Source organism: Pipistrellus kuhlii, unplaced genomic scaffold, assembly GCF_014108245.1.
Source record: "Pipistrellus kuhlii isolate mPipKuh1 unplaced genomic scaffold, mPipKuh1.p scaffold_m20_p_6, whole genome shotgun sequence".
NCBI lineage: Eukaryota > Metazoa > Chordata > Mammalia > Chiroptera > Vespertilionidae > Pipistrellus > Pipistrellus kuhlii.
In genome coordinates this window covers 5,461,752-5,482,659 of record NW_023425562.1, presented here as the reverse complement: position 1 = coordinate 5,482,659, position 20,908 = coordinate 5,461,752, and the positions used below count along the sequence as shown (strand labels likewise).

Sequence of the window (20,908 nt, the reverse complement as noted above, 5' to 3'; positions counted from 1 at the left end):
GCTAATATGCAAATAGACTGAACAGTGAAATGACCGATTGCTATGGTGTGCACTAACCACCAGGGGACAGATAATGCAGGAGCTGCCCCCTGGTGGTCAGTGTGCTCCCAAAGGGGGAGCACCACTCATCCAGAGGCTGGGCTCACAGCTGGTGAGTGGAGTGGCAGGAGCCTATCCCGCCTCTGCAGCAGTGCTAAGGATGTAGGCCCACTCCCCACAGATCCTGGACTGCCAAAGGGCCCAGGCCAGCCTGAGGGACCCTCCCACCCGCCGAGTGCACAAATGTTGTGCACAGGGCCTCTAGTACTCCATAAACATCCATCCTGTTTCCAGCTTATGTGAATGATTCCTTATTCCCAAATAAATTCTGTTTAAAAAACAATAAATTCCCATTTTTCCTATGTAAAATAGTCACCATCTCCTCTCTCCACCTACTGAAAAATTATCCACTCTTTGAAGTCCACTTTCAAACTGTAATCTCTCTGTGAAAGCTTTCCTGATTTCCAAACAGATGTGACCTTTTTCTCCTAATAAAACCCCCAATTCTATTCTTGTTTCTCCTGAGGCATTTAAACTTCTCTGGCTTATTTCTGTAATCTTTAGTAGAATTATTAATGTTGGCCGTTTTAAATTAGCTTTGAGTCCAATAAGCCAGACTCAGGACTAAATCTTTCAAAATTGAGGAAATTCAGTTGATATCAACAAAGATGGACTTACCAACTACTCTAATATATAACTGCCTTCTTTTTTTCACTGCTCTTGAGTATTTTATTGAACTAAAAAATGAGCCTGAGAATATGTTACAGATTATGTAGGAGGAAGGAAGAAAAAGGAGGGGAGCAAAAGAAAGCACCATGATCCTGAAATCACAGCTATGCCCAAAATCACTGAACTTACATGGGAGATTAGTGAAGGCTTGAGGCCTGATATGTCAACATAAAATATTTTAGGTGCTGATTCATTTATTCTTTGTAGTAATAAGAACTGCTAATAATCAGCTTATCCTCCTCAACATAAACAAAAAATACACTAAATAATGGATGTCAGAACTTGGCAACCCGAATCCACAGTGGTTTCTCTCCTTGATGGTAAAGTAATCATTACATTGTCTCCTTGTTCCTTCAGGCCCCTACTTACCTGTTCCTCTGTTTTCAGATCTCCAAACTCATCCAAGAAAGCAGTCTCTGAAGGAAACTGTGATGGCTCCAAAAAGTTGAGCAGACTGAAGAGCTCCTCCACAGAGTTCTGCAAGGGTGTCCCAGTAAGCAGCACTTTGTGTTCCTGCACAGATTAACACAGGATGAGTGTCTGAGCTCCCCAAACAGTAGGCCAGGGCATTCTGTGCTCAATTTGGGGCAGTTCTACTGTGCGTTAATGAAAAGACAGGGTGCCAACATTCATGGGAGTACAGCTAATGGACAGATCAACCTTCCTTTCACATTAATAATTCCAGCAGCAATTTCATGTTAATTACAGAAACCATTCATTCATTCATTCATTCAATATTATTGAGTGCCTTCCCCCACAAACTGGGCACTGTGTCAAGACAATGATGTTAAAAAGCCATAATCTTTTGTATCAGGTCATTCTGAGACCCAGAAACAAACCAGAACACTTTATAGTTTCAGGTCACAAATTTATTGGGATTTAAGATTCCCTTGTGTCCCTTTGGGAATCAATCTGTGGCAAAGGTCAAACTGGTAACCTAGTTCATAACAAAAAACGAACACACACATTTGATTCCTACACTATAATAGCTATAGAGGGCAAACATAAATCTAGAGTAAAGCAACTACTCAGAAGTCAGTCACATGAATAATGCTTCCTCCATAGTGAAGAGAAGCCCCGCTGTTTATGTGAAGAGCTTGCACTCTCACCAGGGCCATGAGCTTTAGACCCTCCAGAAGTTTGCAGTTCCTGTTCTTCAACCTGTGGGCTTCATCGATGATCACACAGCTCCAGTGAATCTTCTTCAGCTCTGGGCAGTCTGCCAGGATCATCTCAAATGTTGTGATGACAACATGGAACTTGAAGACTCCTGAAAGGGGGTTTCCCTGAGGATGATACAACAGCGGGCAGAACTTTATGCAATGGCCACAGAATCCAGCTAATGGGCACCAGCTGACCAAGAGGAGCCAGCACTAGTAATGCCAGGGCCCAGGTGAGAAGCCAATAAGCACTGCTCTTCCTCGTTTGAGAAAAGAGAACAAGAACGCACCAGCTCTTCAGGTAAGAGAGAGACCTCATTACATGGGTGAAACAGAAGAGAGCCTGTGTCCTCACAGGGTGAGACAGGTGAACAGTATGGAAGGCACAGCAAAGAAGCTTTCTATTAATTAACTGCCAGGGTAAGGAAAGCAGATGGGTGTTGATTCACATATTCTAGTCACGAGTCTGTCTAAATCCGTGGTTGGCAAATTGCGGCTCGCGAGCCACATGTGGCTCTTTGGCCCATTGAGTGTGGCTCTTCCACAAAAATTTGGCTCTAAAAAAGAAATTTCAATCGTTGTACTGTTGATATCTGGCTCTGTTGACTAATGAGTTTGCCGACCACTGGTCTAAACCATGCATAGCTTGTAAGCCCAAGCAAACTTTCTTTGCTACCTTTCAGATGCAATTAATTTCAACTTGTCACTTGGGTTCTAGCACAGAGTCACAGTAAAGATCTTGATTCCCCTGGGACAGGTGCTACCAGGAGAGCACACTTTTGTCTTTTAGCCTGTCTCAGTGCTGCCATCACATGTAAAGAACAGAGCTACATCATGTCAGAGCATACTGTAAATTCCTTCCAAGTGTCTCCTGCAGTTACAAAGCTCCCGGCTGGCTTTTCTCTGATTAGATTCTTTTAATTCTCACCTTACTTATAAAATCCAGTGCCCAGGACTAGCATACTTGGCAAAGTCCTTATAATACTTAACGAAAGCTTTTTAAAAATCCTATTGTGCTTTTAATGATTTGAATCTTGTTTTCTCTTTATCTTTCCCTGTCAAATCTGTTAACCTCTTCTCCAAACTCCCTGGCTAGGAACCCCTTGTCTATACAACAATTCTGCTGCTCACTTTCTTCACTGAGCATATAGTAATTCAGATAAAATTTTGTGTGTAAAAGTAACTTCATAATCCAACCCAGAAGCCACGCTTTCAGAGTCCTAAAAGGGGTCGCTGGTATATCTCAGGGAGTGTAAAGCATGTCCTATAATTCTGTGTTTATCATAAATTAAACTACCAGGGAGGAGCAAGAAGTCTGCCTCAATAAGCGTATGACTGACTCTACATAATCAGTAAATAGTAACCCAAGGCACAAGACACTACACTCCAGAAGATAAGTGACGGAAATGTTGCTCTCAACTATGACATCGAGGGTCACTGAGTCTTTGTGTCGGCATGAGGCTCACCTGTGCATCTCTGTACACCATCTCATACTGCTGGATCATCTGCCTACTGATCTGGCTGCCGTGGTACACAATGGCATTCATCTCTGTCCACGTCCGAAACTCCCGCTCCCAGTTAGTGATAGTGGAGAGGGGGGCGATGATGAGGAAAGGGCCATGGACTCCCCTGAGGAATATTTCTGAAAGGAATGTAATGGACTGGATGGTCTTCCCTAGGCCCATCTCATCAGCCAAAATACAGTTTTTCCTGCAGAGAGTAAGAAATACAGGCAATTCACAATCAATACAGGACAGAGGTACAGGTTGGTTATAACTAAAACGATACTTCAGATGCATACCTTGACCTGTAAGTGAATGTCAGTGAAGGTCTTATCAGCATTTGCCAGAGATGCAACTAAGGCAAGTTTTTATTATTCTTAGTCATATCTTGCCTGCTTCCAAAAAGGAACTATGGCAGATTGTGAGAAAATACATGAAATGGATCCATTTAAATATAAACTAAAAACACTAAAAATTAAAAAAATAGAGAACAAAAATATGCCTCAAACGAAAGTCAGTTTCTGTACCCAACAAACTTCATGGAAGCAAAGGCAAAAATAAAATATTAAGTTACAAGATTCTCATTGCCTTTCACTTGTGTTATCAAAGGACAAACTTAACCCACATAATAAATTTCTAATCAGAGAAAAGATGCCTGTCTCGCCTGGTGATTCAGGTCACAGATGGTACAGAGCCAAGATGCTTAAAGCAAGGGTATGGCCCCATCCAGTCTCATCCTTCACTGGATAGAGGGCAACCTCAGACCTAGAAAGCAACGCTCTGAGCTGAGAATACGGGCAGAAGACTGTGCCAGAACACAAGCCTCCAGAGTCCTATCTTGGTGTGTTTTCCGTTACAACATGCTGTCTTTAAAAACCAATACTCGGGGGGACATTCTAGAATGTTAAGAAAATCTCAACCCATCTTTCTCAAACTTCATCTGCTTCATCTATTCTGATAAAGAGTCCAACCTGAGCATTCTAGAACAAGTCTAGAACATCTGTGGCTCACAAACAAGTAGCAGAGTTGGGGCAAGAACCCAGATCTAGTCCTCTTTAAAGCCAATTTTTGCTAAAGACAGAGATAGAACACATGTTTAAAGGATCCTTTGAGCATAACCAAGATAGAGCCTTACCTTTTGCCTAGATCGGCAAAGGTGAAAAAAAAAAGGGGGGGGGGGGGCACGAAGTCGATGATGTGTAAAGACCATTCCTTTGGTTGGGAGAAATGCCTGACATAAAAATATGATCCTAGTACGAGGGACATGCAAGGACCGCCAGCCTGAACCAATGGCTGCACTGTCCGCTCAGCTCTCTGCTGCTCTACTCTAAGTGGGCCAAGGCAGCCAGCCGCCTCCAAGTACAAACACTTGGTTAAAAAATCCCCATGAAGACAGATATGGTTCTGGATCCTCACCTATTATACCAGTTAAATAGAAGCCAGTTCATTCCCTCCAGCTGGTACTCCCGGAGCTGGTTACTGTTCTTATACTCACGAGACTTTTCGAGTTTCTGCCAGGAGTCTGAAGCAGGCCGCTCCTAGTGGGAAAAAGCAGAGACACACTACTGGAGACATAAAACAAATAGGGGCACAGAATAATAATGGGGAAAGCAGTAAATTTCAAAACACTGCCCTACATCTGGCTTCAGACTACAGTGACTGTTTTCTGACCCATGTTTAGGCCCTACATTTTCTAGGTTTCACTGGATAAACTAAGAATATCTCTGTAATATTTGCAAGTAATTAATAAAAAAGAGAAACAGATCCACCAATCTTATTAAATGTTATACTGTTTTACTTAGACTCTTAGAAGATAAGTTTAGTTTACTCCAATCCTACTTATATTTTAATTTCCCTGAAAGCCAATATTAGTCAGTTTTTTTGGTTTCTATAGACAGAATTTCTTTTACTTCTTTGTGCCTGTGGTGTGAGCTCAGGAAAGTACCTGGGTCAAATATTTTGATTTATTTATTTATTTATTTATTTTATTTTTTATTTTTTTATTTTTAAATATATTTTATTGATTTTGTTCAGAGAGGAAGTGAGAGAGATAGAGAGTTAAAAACATCGATGAGAGAGAGTCATCGATCAGCTGCCTCTTGCACACCCCCTACTGGGGATATGCCTGCAACTAAGGTACATGCCCTTGACCGGAATCGAACCCGGGTCCCTTCAGTCCCCAAGCCGACGCTCTATCCATTAAGCCAAACCGGTCTCGGCTGGGTCAAATATTTTGATTAGTTTCTAGAGTCAGAACATCAGGCAGAAAGCCTGTAAAATCAAAATCACAAATTCCTTAAATTCTCCATAAACACACTAGCAATCTTATTACTTTATCTTTCCGTATTAAACACCAAATTCTACATATAACTGATAGATTACCAGGTGCTTAATTTCAGGGAGAACTTGAAGAGATTCAAATTCTTTAACTTTCGCAGGATCCACGTCTTCCTCCAGCTCCCATGTGCTTTCTTCATAGGGCAGTGAGCACCATTTCACCAGGTAATGCGTCACTTCCTGGGGGAGAAGAGGAGAGAGAGAAAAACGTTCTTTCTACTAGATAAAAGGCATCGGTCATACTCTATCCAACTTATGGAAACCCACCCTATAATACAACACAACACACGGGTGCCATTAGACACCATGCTGACAAAGACACCATGCTGACCAAACAAGCACAATGTAAGGTAAGAAGGGAGGACACCAGGAGAGTCAGCATAGGAAATACCCACCTCTCCTGTTTCTGCGTCCTTGGTGTGGGCCACCTCCAAGATGCGATCAACTTCTATATAGTCTGGGTTGAACAGGTCTTCGTCAGGCTAATGCAAACAGAGAAGAGTTTAAGAGTGTCCCCTGCCCTCAAATCCCACTTCCTGCTTTACCCTTAAGTGACCCCCTACTCTGGACCTATGAGGAAGCACATAAACTGGTTCACTTGAGAATAAAAGTCACCTCAGACACTCTTCACTGTCCTAAAGCCTGCTCTCCATGACTACATGGGAAGGAACCAACCACACCTCACAGGCTGCCTACAGCCAGGGGAAGCCCTCCGTGTTGGTTACTGTAGTGCTGTGCAAAAATCAGCTCAGAGGTGCCCTTTCATTACTGCTCCCTGCTCCAAAGATCACCCCCGGACACCTTGGTTTCTTTCCCTTCTTCTTTTATACACACACTTTTTTTACAGAGAGGAAGGGAGAGGGAGAGAGAGTTAGAAACATTGATGAGAGGGAGACATCGATCAGCTGCCTCCTGCACACTCCCCACCAGGTGTGCAACTAAGGTACATGCGCTTGACCGGAATCAAACCTGGGATCCTCGATGCTCTATCCATTGAGCCAAACCGGTTAGGGTTCTTTTCCTTCTTAATATAAATAACAGTAATAGCTAATATGGAAGGAGGCATGAGAGGAGCTTCTAGGGTGCAGATAATGTTCCAATTCCTGAACCAGGAGATGGTTATTTTGTAAAAATTCAATGACCTTAGGATCTGTTTATCTTTATATACATTATGCTTCAAAAAAAAAAGGGGGGGGGTACTCACAAAACAACAATAAACTGCACTGAGAAATATTTAATGTGTGTCTAGAATCACATTAAATGCTTTCATTTAAGTCTCAAAACTACTTTACGGAGTAGGTAGTACACTTACTTTACACATGAGAAAGCTGACTCAGAGAGGCTACGTAACATGACCGAAGAACACAGAGCTTGAGAACTGGAGGTTTACCCAGGTCTTTCTTAAACGGAAGTCCCAATCCTGGACAGCTGGAATGTTCTTATGGCCCCTAAATTGGACGTTATCTAGTTTCATCTTCTAACCAGTGCAATCAGATTCAATTATTCCCATGTTCAGAAATATACTATTCTCTGAGACCTGACCCACTGCCAAGAAAGCTCTACCTCTGCCTGCTCAGCAGTAGCATCATGATCTTTATCATTATGACTATTAAATTACAGCTCCATTTCCATCCTGTAACAGTGATTCACTGGTGAGAACTGCTTCCTCTCCAGCAATGGTGACCAAGTTGATTCTACCTCTCTGTGCTGGCTCTTCAACACCTCCGGAGCTGGGTTAAATAGCCCCGGCGTCTAACTTTCCTTCAGATGCTTTAATGTTTCCAGATCCCTTAAAGACACAGAGTTCACACTTGTGGAGGAGTGACTGTGGGTCAGGTATTGTGCTAAGCACTTCTACTGGTATAAACACTGTGTGAATGTTTTGTGACAGGTATCCTGTGAGGTTGACACTATTAGGAAGGATATTATGCAAGTGGCCTGTGTGCATGCGTGTAGGGGGAATAGTTTGGCTCCAGAACCCAGGCTCCTAGCAGCATGCAGTCTGCTTTCCACCTTTCTTCTCAATCACTCAGCCATGGCTGGATCCCTTTACCACCATTACAGTCCTCCTGCAGCTGCCCTCAGGTTTTGCAGAACCTCATTGAATCCTGGTACTCAAAAATAAGTCATATATACACACACACACACACACACACGCGCGGGTGCGCGCGTTCGCGCGTGTGTGTATGGCTAATATGCAAAGTGAACCCTCAGGAATTCAACTGGGAGTTCTATTACTTGCTATGACATGCGCTGACCACCAGGGGGCGGCATGGAATGAAGAAGGGCCTCAGCTAGCAGCTGGAGAAGGAATCTTAACCAAGCATGAATTTCGTGCACCAGGCCTCTAGTTTAGGAATAAAAACAGCAAGGCACAGCAGGGCTGTTCAATTGGTACAGTGCAGGGTTAATGTTACTTTTTAAACAGCCACACCCTATTCTTGCCTCACAGCAAACTTGTAATTAAACTGGCAACATCTTTCCTCCCTAGAACTGCTATCCAGTCATTCTCCACACTCCAAAATGTAAAGATCTTTAAATACAAATGTATGACATTACATTTACAACCATTGTATTTCAGTCATCCTGGCCTGTCCAGGTAAACCTGAAGATTATCTTTGTCATTTATTCTCCCAGCATTATTTCTGGTTTTTAGGAAGGGTTTTAGTTGGGCCTCTATCCCTATGGAGTATGGGAACTCCAGTCTCTCCAACTGGAGTCTCCTTCACCGGACTACCCTCTCCCCTGGCTACCTCATAAAGCACCTGGAAATAATAGATACGCAGACATTCTACTCAAAACTAAGTTATTATTTCTTTTAGCCGAAGCCAGTTTGGCTCAGAGGATAGGGCGTCGGCCTGCGGACTGAGGGGTCCTGGATTTGATTCCGGTCAGGGGCATGTACCTTGGTTGCGGGCGCATCCCAGTGGGGGGTGTGCAGGAGGAGGCGTTCCTCTCTCATTGATGTTTCTGACTCTCTATTCCTCTCTCTTTCTCTCTGTGAAAAATCAATAAAATATGTATTAAAAAAAAAAAAGAATAGCATTTAACCAAGTTATTAATAAAAATGTTAGAACCAAAGACAGTATTATAGGAACTAGTCCCCAGGATTACTCCTTAATTTCATGATGTCCTCCAACCCTTTTCTTCCCACAAGAGTATAAACTGCTGTTATCAGTATTTCTGTAAACCCAACACAATTTCCTTTCTCTATATTCCAATCAAGGAATACTCACACCCTTGAGAATAAATCAGAAAATGGACACATGGGGCTGGAAGGCTATATTAAGAAGCTTGGAATTTATTCCAAGAAAATGGGAAATGCTGACGGTTCTGGAGCAGGGTAACAAATAGCATAGGTCAAACCATTCTCACTCCCTGGGGACAGCCAGATAATTACTGAGCACCGACTCTGTGCCTAGTACCAGGGCTAGAAATACAAGGAAGACAGGGCCCTATCTGTCTCCAGGGCTCAAAATGGAAGATACAGACATGTTGTAAACAAGTTACTGCACTGCAAATACTTGCTAAAATAGAGGTGTGCAAAAAATATTCCAAGATCAGAGGGAGAGTATCCAACAAGGGTTCAAGATGGTTTTCTAATTCTAGTAGTCACCTTCCTTTCCCAATTCTCTACCAGAGGGATGATGCCCTGAAAATAGTTCTCACAGGCATTAGAACAATTACTGAGGGGCGGGGAGGGGGGAGACCTGGGCCAAACATTAAGGTTAAAGAGGAAGAACCCCATGTTGGGACATGAAGAATGCTTACTGACATTATCCTAAAATAATTTTATTTTTGTCACAAGAAAAGGGAGTACAACATAAATAATTGGTAAATATCTGTAGCTATTTACTACAATTTGATGACATCTGAGGGCTCTCTTAAGGTCCAATACTTATGATTACATTTTAAGAATAATTTTTATTGCTTCCTTTCTTCAAAAATTATCTAAATAAAATTTAAAAATCACATGTTAAAAAATAAGAAAATAAAAATCACCACAATTCCATCAACCAGAGAAGAGATTTTCCATGTCATTAATAATTGTCCTCCAATACCATTTTTACTGACTGCACAGTATTCCATCTTGTAGGCTGTATAACTTAACAAAAGTCTATTATCTAACACTTCATTTTCAATTTTTCACCAATATAAACAACTATTTATCACTGTTAAATCTTTGCACAAAGACTTGATAGTTTCCTTAAGATAAAGGACAGTTAGTTGCTGGAATAGACGACATGCAAATTCTGAGATATTTGATGTCATTTGCCATATTGATCTTCTGACAGTCATATGGTGCGATGCTCCCACCCAATGATGGACCAGTGTCTCTTCCCTATACCCTCACCAGCAACCGACAGTACCTCTTTTGAAAACCTTCAAATACTTGATAAGAAAAATTAGAAGATTCCCATTTTAATTTACATTCTTTGACTAGTCAAATTAACTACATTTTTATAGGTTAATTTGTCCATTTTTTTCTATTTTGGGTTTTATGTTTTTTCTTAGTTATAAGAGTATTTCTTATTAAACAATTGGTTATATGTATATGTATGTGTATAATTTATGTGTATGTATAAAAACATAAATAGGAAGGTTCTCACATTAGATAAAAAATGTATACCATGCATGTATGTGTATATGTGTATTATTAAAAAATATGTATGTATATATAATGCAGATACATATTTTTTTTAATATATTTTATTGATTTTGTACAGAGAGGAAGGGAGAGAGATAGAGAGTTAGAAACATCAATGAGAGAGAGTCATCGATCAGCTGCCTCTTGCACACCCCCTACTGGGAATATGCCCGCAACCAAGGTACATGCCCTTGACCGGAATCGAACCCGGGACCTTTCAGTCCCCAAGCCGACGCTCTATGCATTGAGCCAAACCAGTTTCGGCAGATACGTATTTTCTAATTACTATGTATGTCCATAAAAAAATATTTATTACATACACACCATTTAAGACTTGTTTATAGTATTTTTTAATCTATAGATATTATAGATTTGTTTAAGATCTAAATTCACCAACCCTTCCTCTTGCTATAGGCCTTATGCTTAGAAGTTCCCAAGTTTAAAATAAAGTTATTTATTTATTTTTGGACATTTGGGCTTTGTTTTTATTTACATTCAAATTTTGGATCTCTTTGGAATTGCCTTTGGAGTTGGGAGATGAAAGAATTGGGTGCATATTCCTCTTACCCTAGCTGTTCACTGGTATTCTGACCAAGATGTCTGTTCTTGTGGGTTGTCAGTTTGTAAGGTTTGCTCTTCACACCTCGGTGGGTAATTTGTTTTCTTTGGCTTAAATCTGCACTAGTTTTGCTATAAATCAGTGCATACTTATCAATTTGGCTTAAGCAACAGATCTACACAAAACATCAATTTAAGAAACTTATACCCAGTATTGAATTCTGCAAGAAAAGCAATGGTCAGATTAATTAGTAATATTGCTTCACCTCAGTAAAAATGTGCTTCATCTGGGCTTGTTTATTCCTAAATCGCTTGATCTTCTGTGCGATGCGAGGATCCTTTTCCAGCTCTTCCATCGTGGCCCATTTACAGTGTAAGTAGGAACTATCCAATGACACACAACTTGTGAGACAAGCATGGAACTAGCAAATCACTGAGCTTTAAAATGTTTCAATAAACTGGATAAACATCTAGCACAGAAGCAACTGGAGTGGTTTCTTGTGAAACTGCTGGAGATCTGGCCTACAAGGGCTTTGCCCTTAAAGGCACAAACAGGAGAAATAACGCAGCAATTCCAAGTAATGGAGCACTCTGCAGCTTCTATAGGAAGAAACTGGCTCAGAGCAGAGGTCAGATTCAGGCAGGCTATCATTACAACATAAGTAGAAGGAGCGCATTGCAGAGAACTAAAGAAAAATGCAGGGGGGTTGGAGGGGAGGGGGGGTAGAGAGGAGGGGGAGAGGGGTGGAATTAGGCTATAAGAACAGTGGTTTTCCACCCGGGTGCAAATGAGAATCACACAGGGAGTTTTAAAAAAACACCAATTCTTAGGACATACGCCCAGGGTCTGAGCCAACAGGTCTTGAGTGGACCAAGGGCTTCAGGAGTTTGAAAAGCTCTCAGGTGATCTATGTGCAGCCAAAGTTGAGCACTGTCACATAAGGGGAACCTGAGTCAACTAACTGTGGGTCATGCCTTAGGGGTCATTCTTGAAAAATACAGAAGAAGATGTGATAGGGAAAGGAAGTTTCATTTATATAAATCAAATGCAAATAATACATTAAATAGACGTACAAATTTCTATACTTAACGTAGAATAGCTCCAAGTCAAATGGGGGTTCTCCAGGATGAACCTGTAACCAACAGCAAGCAGTTAATTAGCCCAGATAGCGGCAGATCGCCTTTGTACGCAGAAAGAACGTAAACCGAGATCTCTGCCTGGTTTTAATACAGATTTCTTGAGGACATATTTGTTTTTCCAGGTCTTTTTCTGACAGCTACTGAGCAGGGCTAATAAGGCTGAATTCACAGCTAGCTATAAGGTGAAAAAGACAAAAATGATCCTCCAAGTGTCCTTCCAAGGTCCAGCTGGGACAGCGTTGGTTCATCTGATAACCACAAACTGGCCCAGGGCTCTGAGACCTATGAGGAGCAGAGTCTGGTGCAGAAGTAAGAACATGTATTATAACTCTGGAGTCCCCCATGACCGACACCGCAAAACACCAGTTTTCTCAAAGTAAGGAATGTTACTTTCATAAATATTTGAAGTCTTTATGCTCTCACTGGCACTTTCACTCAGGAACTTTCTCTAGAGAACACCTACAATGGACCTGGGATATCTAAAGGAAAAACTCCAATGTTTTCATCTTGCCATCTCTTCTTGGTTCTCTGATGACTTCCAATGGCCTACAGAAACTAAGGGATAAAGATCTTTTGCTAGGATAACAAAAAACCAGTTTGGGCCATTCTCAAATATTTAAGAATTTTATGTCCTAAAATAAATGTTGACTAGCTTAGCTCATACTCCAGCCAGGAATGACCATCCCAGATTCTCTAGCCAAATATCTGTGGGCTTTTTTTTTTTTAATACATTTTTATTGATTTGAGAGAGAGAGAGGAGAGGGGGAGAGAGAAAGAAACATTATTTAGAGAGAATCACTGACTGGCTGCCTCCTGCATGCCCTACATTGGGGATCGAGCCTGAAACCCAGAATATGCCCAGATTGGGAATCGAACCATGACCTCCCAGTTCATAGGTCAATGCTCAACCACTGAGCAACACCAGCTGGGCTAGCCAAACATCTCTTCACAGAGGATATAATCTGTGCTAGTGATATAAAAGTCAAAATAATCAGTCACTGACCTCCTGGACAGTCTTAGATGCCAGGATCTTCTCAATGATGTTTGCATCATCTTCTGGAGGCTCCTGGAAATGGGCATTAAAAGGAAAGAGAATCACTAGCAGTATAGAAGCCAAGAAATAATTCTGTTAAGAAATAATACAACAGGTACTATTAAATCCAAAAGTTCACCTTTGAATACTGAGGCCTCCCTTCTATCAGACCACAGAGTGATCAAAAGATAGAAAACCTTTATATATATATATATATATATATATATATATATATATATATATATATATATATTATTGATTTTTTTACAGAGAGGAAGAGAGAGGGATAGAGAGTTAGAAACATCAATGAGAGAGAAACATCGATCAGCTGCCTCTTGCATACCCCCTACTGGGGATGTGCCCGCAACCAACGTACATGCCCTTGACCGGAATCGAACCTGGGACCTTACAGTCCACAGACCGACGCTCTACCGCTGAGCCAAACTGGTTTCGGCAAAAGATAGAAAACCTTCTAACCTCTGGGCACAATCCTATTACGCGTTCCACAAACAAACACATGCTGAGAAGTTATTCTGCTTTTCAGACTCTTATTTCAGATCTGCCTTTACGCATCACTAAAACAGTCCAAGGATTTTCTTCCTCTGCCAAAACTGCCTACATGTTGCCACATGTAACTTTCAGAGAAGTGTAAAAATTACCGTCTGGGCGCTTTAGAATCAGAAGCTCCCAATTCTTTTTTTTGTTTAATCCTCGTCACCCAAGGATAGTTTCCCATTGATTTTTTAGAGAGTGGAAGAGATAGAGATAAACACTGATGTGAGAGAGACACATCAATTGGTTGCCTCCCCCACCAGGGCCAGGAAGCCTTCAACCAAGGTACATGCCCTTGAATCCCTTTAGTTCGCAAGCTAATGTTCTATCCACTAAGCCAAACTGGCTAGGACAGAAGGTCCCAATCCTAATACCTACCAGTCTTTTTGGGCAAGTCAATGAACACCTCATGGTTTCCAAATCTCTATATTAGGGGTGTCGAACTCAATCAGAGAAGGGGCCAAAATCTAAAATCCAGCCTAAATCGCGGGCCGAATGGTTTACTGAACAGTCATAAACTGTCATTGTGATGGAAACGCAGCGGAGTGCAGTGATGACAGCGCGGTGCGGGCCACACTGCAAGGCCTGGCGGGACGGATTTGGCCCGCGGGTCTTGTGTTTGACACATGTGCTCTATATATATAAAAGGCTAATATGCAAAGTGTACCCTTGGGAGTTCAACTGGGAGTTTGAAAGCTTGCTATGATGTGTGTTGAACATCAGGGGCAGTGTGGAATGAAGGAAAGCCCCGGCCAGCGACTGGCAGCTGGGGAAGAGAGGCCCTGGCCAGCAACTCGAAGGCCCCAATCAGCCCTGATTGCTGGCCAGGCCTAGGGACCCTGCCCATTCACGAAGTTTGTGCACCGGGCCTCTAGTCTATTAATAAAGGAATTAATAAAAATAAATATTACATCCCCCCACACATATTGCATTGTGCTAGGTTCCATGCATAAGTTAATCCAAAATGATAAGTCTTTTCCCATTCGTGAAACGACCAGAATGGGCCAGAAGCACGGCAAAGTAATTTTGCTTCATGATAACGTACCATAACACACTTCAAAACCAGTTAAAGACATATTAAAAGATCTTGCCTGGGAAGTATTAACCCACCCGCCTTATTCACCAGATCTTGCTCCTTCAGATTACCACTTGTTCCTGATCGACGGCACACACTTTCTGAGCAGCACTTCAAAATGTACAAACAAGTGGAAAATTGGGTCTCTGAATGGTTTGCCTCAATACAAGGAAAGTTCTATTGTGATGGTATCCACAAATTACCTGAAAGATGGGGAAATGTAGCTAGCGATGGACATTACTTTGAATAAAGCACTTTTGATGTTTCTCTTGAAATTACTATGTTTTCTTTGATTACAAAATCCTCCATTATTAACCAGTACACCTAGTATTTGGGTGCCTGATCAGAACTTACCAAAAGGATGGTATATTCTGCATATCACTGCCTACTCATTCTAGGGTTTGGTTGTCACAAAGCCATACCACTACGGAAAACTTGTATTTTTCTCAGATCTTAAAATCAAGCTTTTCCCATAAAAGTGATAGTTTACAAAAAATTAGGAGGGCAGATGGTAGGAAAAAAATGTGGAAATCAGCAGGCACGGACAGATGCTCCCAAAGGTTACAAATATTTATTACGTCCCCCCACACACATGGCACTGTGCTAGGTTCCATGCGGAAGTTAATCCAAAATGATATGTCTTTCCCCACAGCTCAACAAGAAGGCAAGTGAATTGTGCCCACCATACAACAGGAAGAAGCTTTTGTTTTTCTGTGTATTTGTCCTGTTTAATTCTTAAGCACAAGTTAGGAAAGGAGGATGCAGTTTATTGCTTACTGCTTGTCTTCTCCCATTAGATATGAACCTTTTGAGGGCAGAGATCCTTATTTTATTCAGTGATGTTGCTCGATACCTCAAAAATGCCAGGCAACTGTGGCTGACCAACAAATATTTCTTGAATTGGAAGAGAGTCCCAACAAGTATTCGTTGAATTGTTGAAGAGGAAGAGAGAAAGAGACTTAATAGTGTCAGTCTTTAAAATTTTAGCCATTCTAATGGATGTGTAGTACTGTCTCATAATGCTTTAAAAGGTAATAAACAAGGAGAAAAAGCATTAAACTCACCAGGACTACAGACTGCAGACTGTTATTCTAAATCTACATCATGCAATTAAAAAGTCTCCACCTTCTCCATATCCTCGGACCTATCCTATATTATCAGCATGGCTAACAGAAAAGGGCCAAAGCTAGGTATACTTTTTTTTTCTTTTTTAACATTTATTACTGATTTTCCAGAGAGAGAAAAAGAGACAAAAATCAATGTGAGAGTGAAACATCAATTGGCTGCCTCCTACACAAACCCTTCTGAGCCAGCAACCAGAATATGCCCTGACTGAATTGAATCCACAACCTTTCAGTGCACAGGATGTTGTCCAACCAACTGAGCCACACCAGCCAGAGCTAGATGTATTTTCTTCAGCTGCAAAGATCACTACCCGGACCTTGCAGCCAACAAACAGTGTTCTTTGGCAAGCTGGCAGGTGCTAGGTTAAGAGGAGAAACCAGATTAATGAACCAACTTCTTTCCTAACTTTCTACTTCCTTTCTAATTTCCTTCCATATTATTTACTGAGTGTCTTAAGTTTATGAGCTAGTCTTACAGAAATAAATGAGCTATAGTCTTCATCATCATGACCAGACATACTAACATAATGCTTTAAGTTACTGGGTATAGCGTACATACACTATGCAGAGACCTCAAGTGTTCAGTTGATGGATTTTTACATATACACATACACACTTGTGTAAATACTATCCAGAGCAAATTATATAATATTAGGTCTAGTAATAATTAATGTCGTTTTCTAATATTTTTTTAAAAAATCGAATTTATTTAAACAATACAACAAAATTTAATCAACAATATAGTTGCCGTTGTTTTCTACTACTTGTGCCCAACGCTCAGGAAGCATTTTAATCCCTCTGTTGTAAAATTCTTGTGATTTTGATGCAAAAAATTCGGTCAATGCATTTTTGAGGCATTCTTCATTATTAAATTTTTTTCCAAGAAGAAAGTTTTGCAAAGAACGAAACAAATGGTAATCGGAAGGGGCAATACAGGAAAATATGCAGGTTGAGAGAGAACTTCCCATTCCAACTGGCGCAGTTTTTCAGCAGTGATTCTTGCAGTATGCGGTCGTGCGTTATCGTGGTGAAGAATTACGCCCTTCCGATTAATCAGCGCGGGTTCTTTTTCTCTTAAAGCTTGGGCTAACCTTTCCAATTGGGCACTATACACTGCACTTGTAATGGTTTGGTTAGATGGTAAAAGTTCATAATGAAGAATTCCTTTAAAATTCCACCAAACACACAACATCACTTTTTTCGCATGCAAGTCAGGTTTTGGCGTGGGCTGCGGAGCCTCATTTTTGTCCAACCATTGAGGCCGCCTTTTCAAATTAACATACAGCACCCATTCTTCATCTCCGGTAACAATTTGCTCTAAAAACGCAAACGGTTTTGATGAGAGAGGAGCGAACTGCAAATTGTGACTCTTTGATTACGGTTGTTGTCGGTCAACTCATGAGGAACCCATTTTCCAAACGTTTGGACTTTGCCAAGTGCACGCAATTGACTGGAAATTGTTTTTTGTGAACAATTTAAAGTTGTCGCAAGCTCTTGTTGGGTAATTTGAGGATTTTGCACCAAAAGAGCTTGAAGAGCTTCTTGATCAAAATTGGACACACGGCCTCGACCACTCTTGTCATCTAACGAAAAATTTCCCTCGTGAAATTTCTCAAACCAACGCTGGCATTTTCTGGCGCTAACTGCATCTTGACCAAGAGCACTACAGATGTTTTTTGCAGCCTCACTTGCTTTTCTTCCTAATTGGAACTCGTAAAGCATGCAGTGCCGAATATGCTCTTCATCCGCCATCTTCTTAGCCCTAGTTTTGCAACAAAAACCAAACCAAACACAAACTTTTTCAAGCAAAACTTGTTAATTGCACTTCACACGTTCTGTAGATACCACGTGTTTGAAGGTTATGTCAATACAAGTCAACGCCAAGCAAGATTTTAAACGAATGTTAAAAACGACATTAATTATTACTAGACCCGATATTTCCAACATTCTGGAAAACCCTTGTGCCCTCATGGGAACTAACTATTATTCAGACTTCCACCATTACTAATTAGTTTTGTTTTTTATTAAACTTTATGTAAATTGAATCATTATAGTACATGGTTTATACTTCTGTATTACTATTTAGTATTTTTTTTCTTTTTTTAAAAAAAAATATATTTTATTGATTTTTCACAGAGAGGAAGAGAGAGGGATAGAGAGTTAGAAACATCGATGAGAGAGAATCATGGATCAGCTGCCTCTTGCACACCCCCTACTGGGGATGCGCCCGCAACCAAGGTACATGCCCTTGACCGGAATCGAAACCAGGACCTTTCAGTCCGCAGGCCGACGCTCTATCCACTGAGCCAAACCGGTCCCGGCTATTTAGTATTTTATCATATAAATACACCAACATTTATTTATTCATCTTACTGTGAAGGAATATTTGGGTTGCTTCCGATGTTCATGCATATCTTTCGCTGGACAAGTACTCTCATTTATCTTGGATACATACATAGGAGTGGAATTACTAAACTATGGCTTGGTTATATGTTGGGTTTTAACAGTCAACATTTTTTCCGAAGTGACCTCAACATTTTTTACAGCCACAAGCAAGGTATGGATGGTTCAGCTGACTTGATATTGTCAGCAGACTAAAAATCTTTAAAATTTTAGTCATTCTAGTGGATGTGTAATATTGTCTCTTTAATTCACATTTCCCTTATAACTGTGGCTACTGAAAACTTTTTCATATGCTTATTCGCCATGTGGATACCCTCATTGTGAAACTCCTATTCAAGTCACTGCCTATTTTTAAAACTGTCCTCTGTTTTGATTTGCAAGAGCTCTTTATGTATTTCTGATTAGCAAAGAAATCTTATTGGCTCTCCCTTCAAAATATGTTCAGAATCCAATCGTTTCTAACCATTTCCACTGCTTATACCCTGATCTAAACCACCTTTTTTTCTCACCCCAATTATTTCCAAGAGCATCCTCACTAGTCTTGCCCTGCTACTCTGTTTCTCAAACATTCACAAGGGTCCTTTTTATTATGACACCTTTTGCTTTAACTACTTAAAATATTTCTCTAACTCAGAATAAACCACTGCAGACTATTATTATTCTAAATCTACATCATATAATTAAAAAGTCTCCATCTACATATCCTCGGACCTATCCTATACTATCAGCATGGCTAATGGAAAAGGGCCAAAGCTAGATGTACTTTTTTTTTTTTTAAACATTTATTATTGATTTTTCAGAGAGAGAGAAAGAGACAAAAAAAAGAGAGAAAGAGGAAAAAAAAAAATACACCTAGCTTTGGCCCTTTTCCGTTAGCCATGCTGATAGTATAGGATAGGTCCGAGGATATGGAGAAGGTGGGGACTTTTTAATTGCATGATGTAGATTTAGAATAATAATAGTCTGCAGTGACTTATTCTGGCTGGTGTGGCTCAGTTGGTTGAGCATCGTCCCATGCACAGAAAGATTGCTGGTTGATTCCCAGTCAGGGCACATATCCGGGTTGTGGGCTTGATCTTGGTAGAGGGCATGCAGGAGGCAGCTGATTGATGTTTTGCTCTCACATTGATGCTTCTCTCTCCCTCTCTCCCTTTCTCTCTCTTTCTAAAAATCAATAAAAAAGAAAAATAATAATAATAAAGTCAAAGATCTTTCAAAAGTCTACAAAACTCTATAGTATCTGTACCCAGTCTCCCATCTCATCTTGTTAACATTGAGGTCTCCTTGCCTGCTCCTCATACATATAGGCATGCTTCTACCTCAGGGACTTTGCGTGGGCTATTCCCTCTGCCTGAAGTGCTCTTCACCCCTACAGAACTCCCTTGCTTCTTTACTTCCTCCAAGTCTTTGCTCAAATGTTATCTTTATAGTCCAACACTGACTACCTTGTTTAAAACTGTAATCCCCATTTCTGAAATCCGTATCACTCTCTTATTCTAATTTTTTTCTCCATAGAACTTACCACCACTGACTACACAATTTGCTTATGTTTAGGTTTACTTACAGCCATTCCCTAGAAAGTTTTACCCTTTGGAAGTTTTGAACTTATCTGTTTGGCTTCACATCCCACATGGGTTCAAAATCTGGCGAATATCTGGAGGGAGAGGCTGTGGTGTGTTGGGTGCAGGCTGCTTCTTCGTTTGTTGTAGGCTCCCTTCATGAGGGCAGAAGTTTTTGTCTCTCTTGTTTCTTGATGTTATCTCGAACACTACTTGGCATATAGTAGGTGCTCAATAACTATTTTTGAATAAATAATGCTAAGAGATTTTTGCTATACATCTTGGCAACAGTATAAAGCAAGTGCGATGGGATACACAGAAGCCAGAGCATGTGGGAAAATGAGCAGAGGCTTTGGAAATGCAGTGATACCCGAGTTAGACCCCTTCTAGCCAGCATTAAAGTGTCATAATTGCCAACTACCTTTTGGACCTACTCCTAAATCTGCATAATCCAGACTAGCAAGCATTCATACATACTGAGGGAAACCTCTTCCTCACTACCAGACTGCTTTAAATATTCTTATTCTTATCTAGCATAAAAAACAGGAAAAGATGGTTTCTGAGGGTAGAATTTTGATTGCTATTAAGAGTTTTTAACTAGGACCAAATCCAAGGAAATAGTAACACATGGATGAAGAAAGCACAGGTCTTTATTCTAACTATTAAAGGATGGAAGACTTAAAACATTCTTAATTATAAAAAAAATTTCAATTAAGAAATTGAAAATACATTTTCAATTTATTTTTTTGGCAGAGGTTAAAATATCAATGGTCATCATCAAAATACTGAGAACAGGTTCTTACTCTATCCTAATAAAAGGAAAGGAGAGTAGCATTTCCAAAATAAACATCAAAACAGAAAGGAAATTGTGAAATCAAAGATTCTTTTCCCTAAACAGAGATTGTGCATAAAAGCAGGATCATGTGTGTATAAACACTTAGTGTATACAGATATAAACTAAATCTGCTTGCTAAGCACACTTCCATAACAACCATCTGTTCTCAACTGCTTGGAATTTTCTCAAATTATCTCTCAAAGAAGACCATTTT

General features: G+C 40.5%; 1 protein-coding gene across 1 annotated transcript in view; it reads right to left on the bottom strand.

Annotated features, from left to right (window-relative positions):
- Positions 1-20,908, bottom strand: part of CHD6 (chromodomain helicase DNA binding protein 6) — a 145,453-nt gene that overhangs the window by 68,473 nt on the left and 56,072 nt on the right. The window contains exons 6-14 of the mRNA XM_036417993.2: positions 13,117-13,179; positions 12,048-12,106; positions 11,240-11,357; positions 6,163-6,249; positions 5,813-5,947; positions 4,847-4,968; positions 3,395-3,638; positions 1,878-2,054; positions 1,138-1,281 (exon numbers count right to left, since the gene is read on the bottom strand). Coding sequence (XP_036273886.1) covers positions 1,138-1,281; positions 1,878-2,054; positions 3,395-3,638; positions 4,847-4,968; positions 5,813-5,947; positions 6,163-6,249; positions 11,240-11,357; positions 12,048-12,106; positions 13,117-13,179 — 1,149 coding nt within the window. The remainder of the gene's footprint in view (positions 1-1,137; positions 1,282-1,877; positions 2,055-3,394; positions 3,639-4,846; positions 4,969-5,812; positions 5,948-6,162; positions 6,250-11,239; positions 11,358-12,047; positions 12,107-13,116; positions 13,180-20,908) is intronic.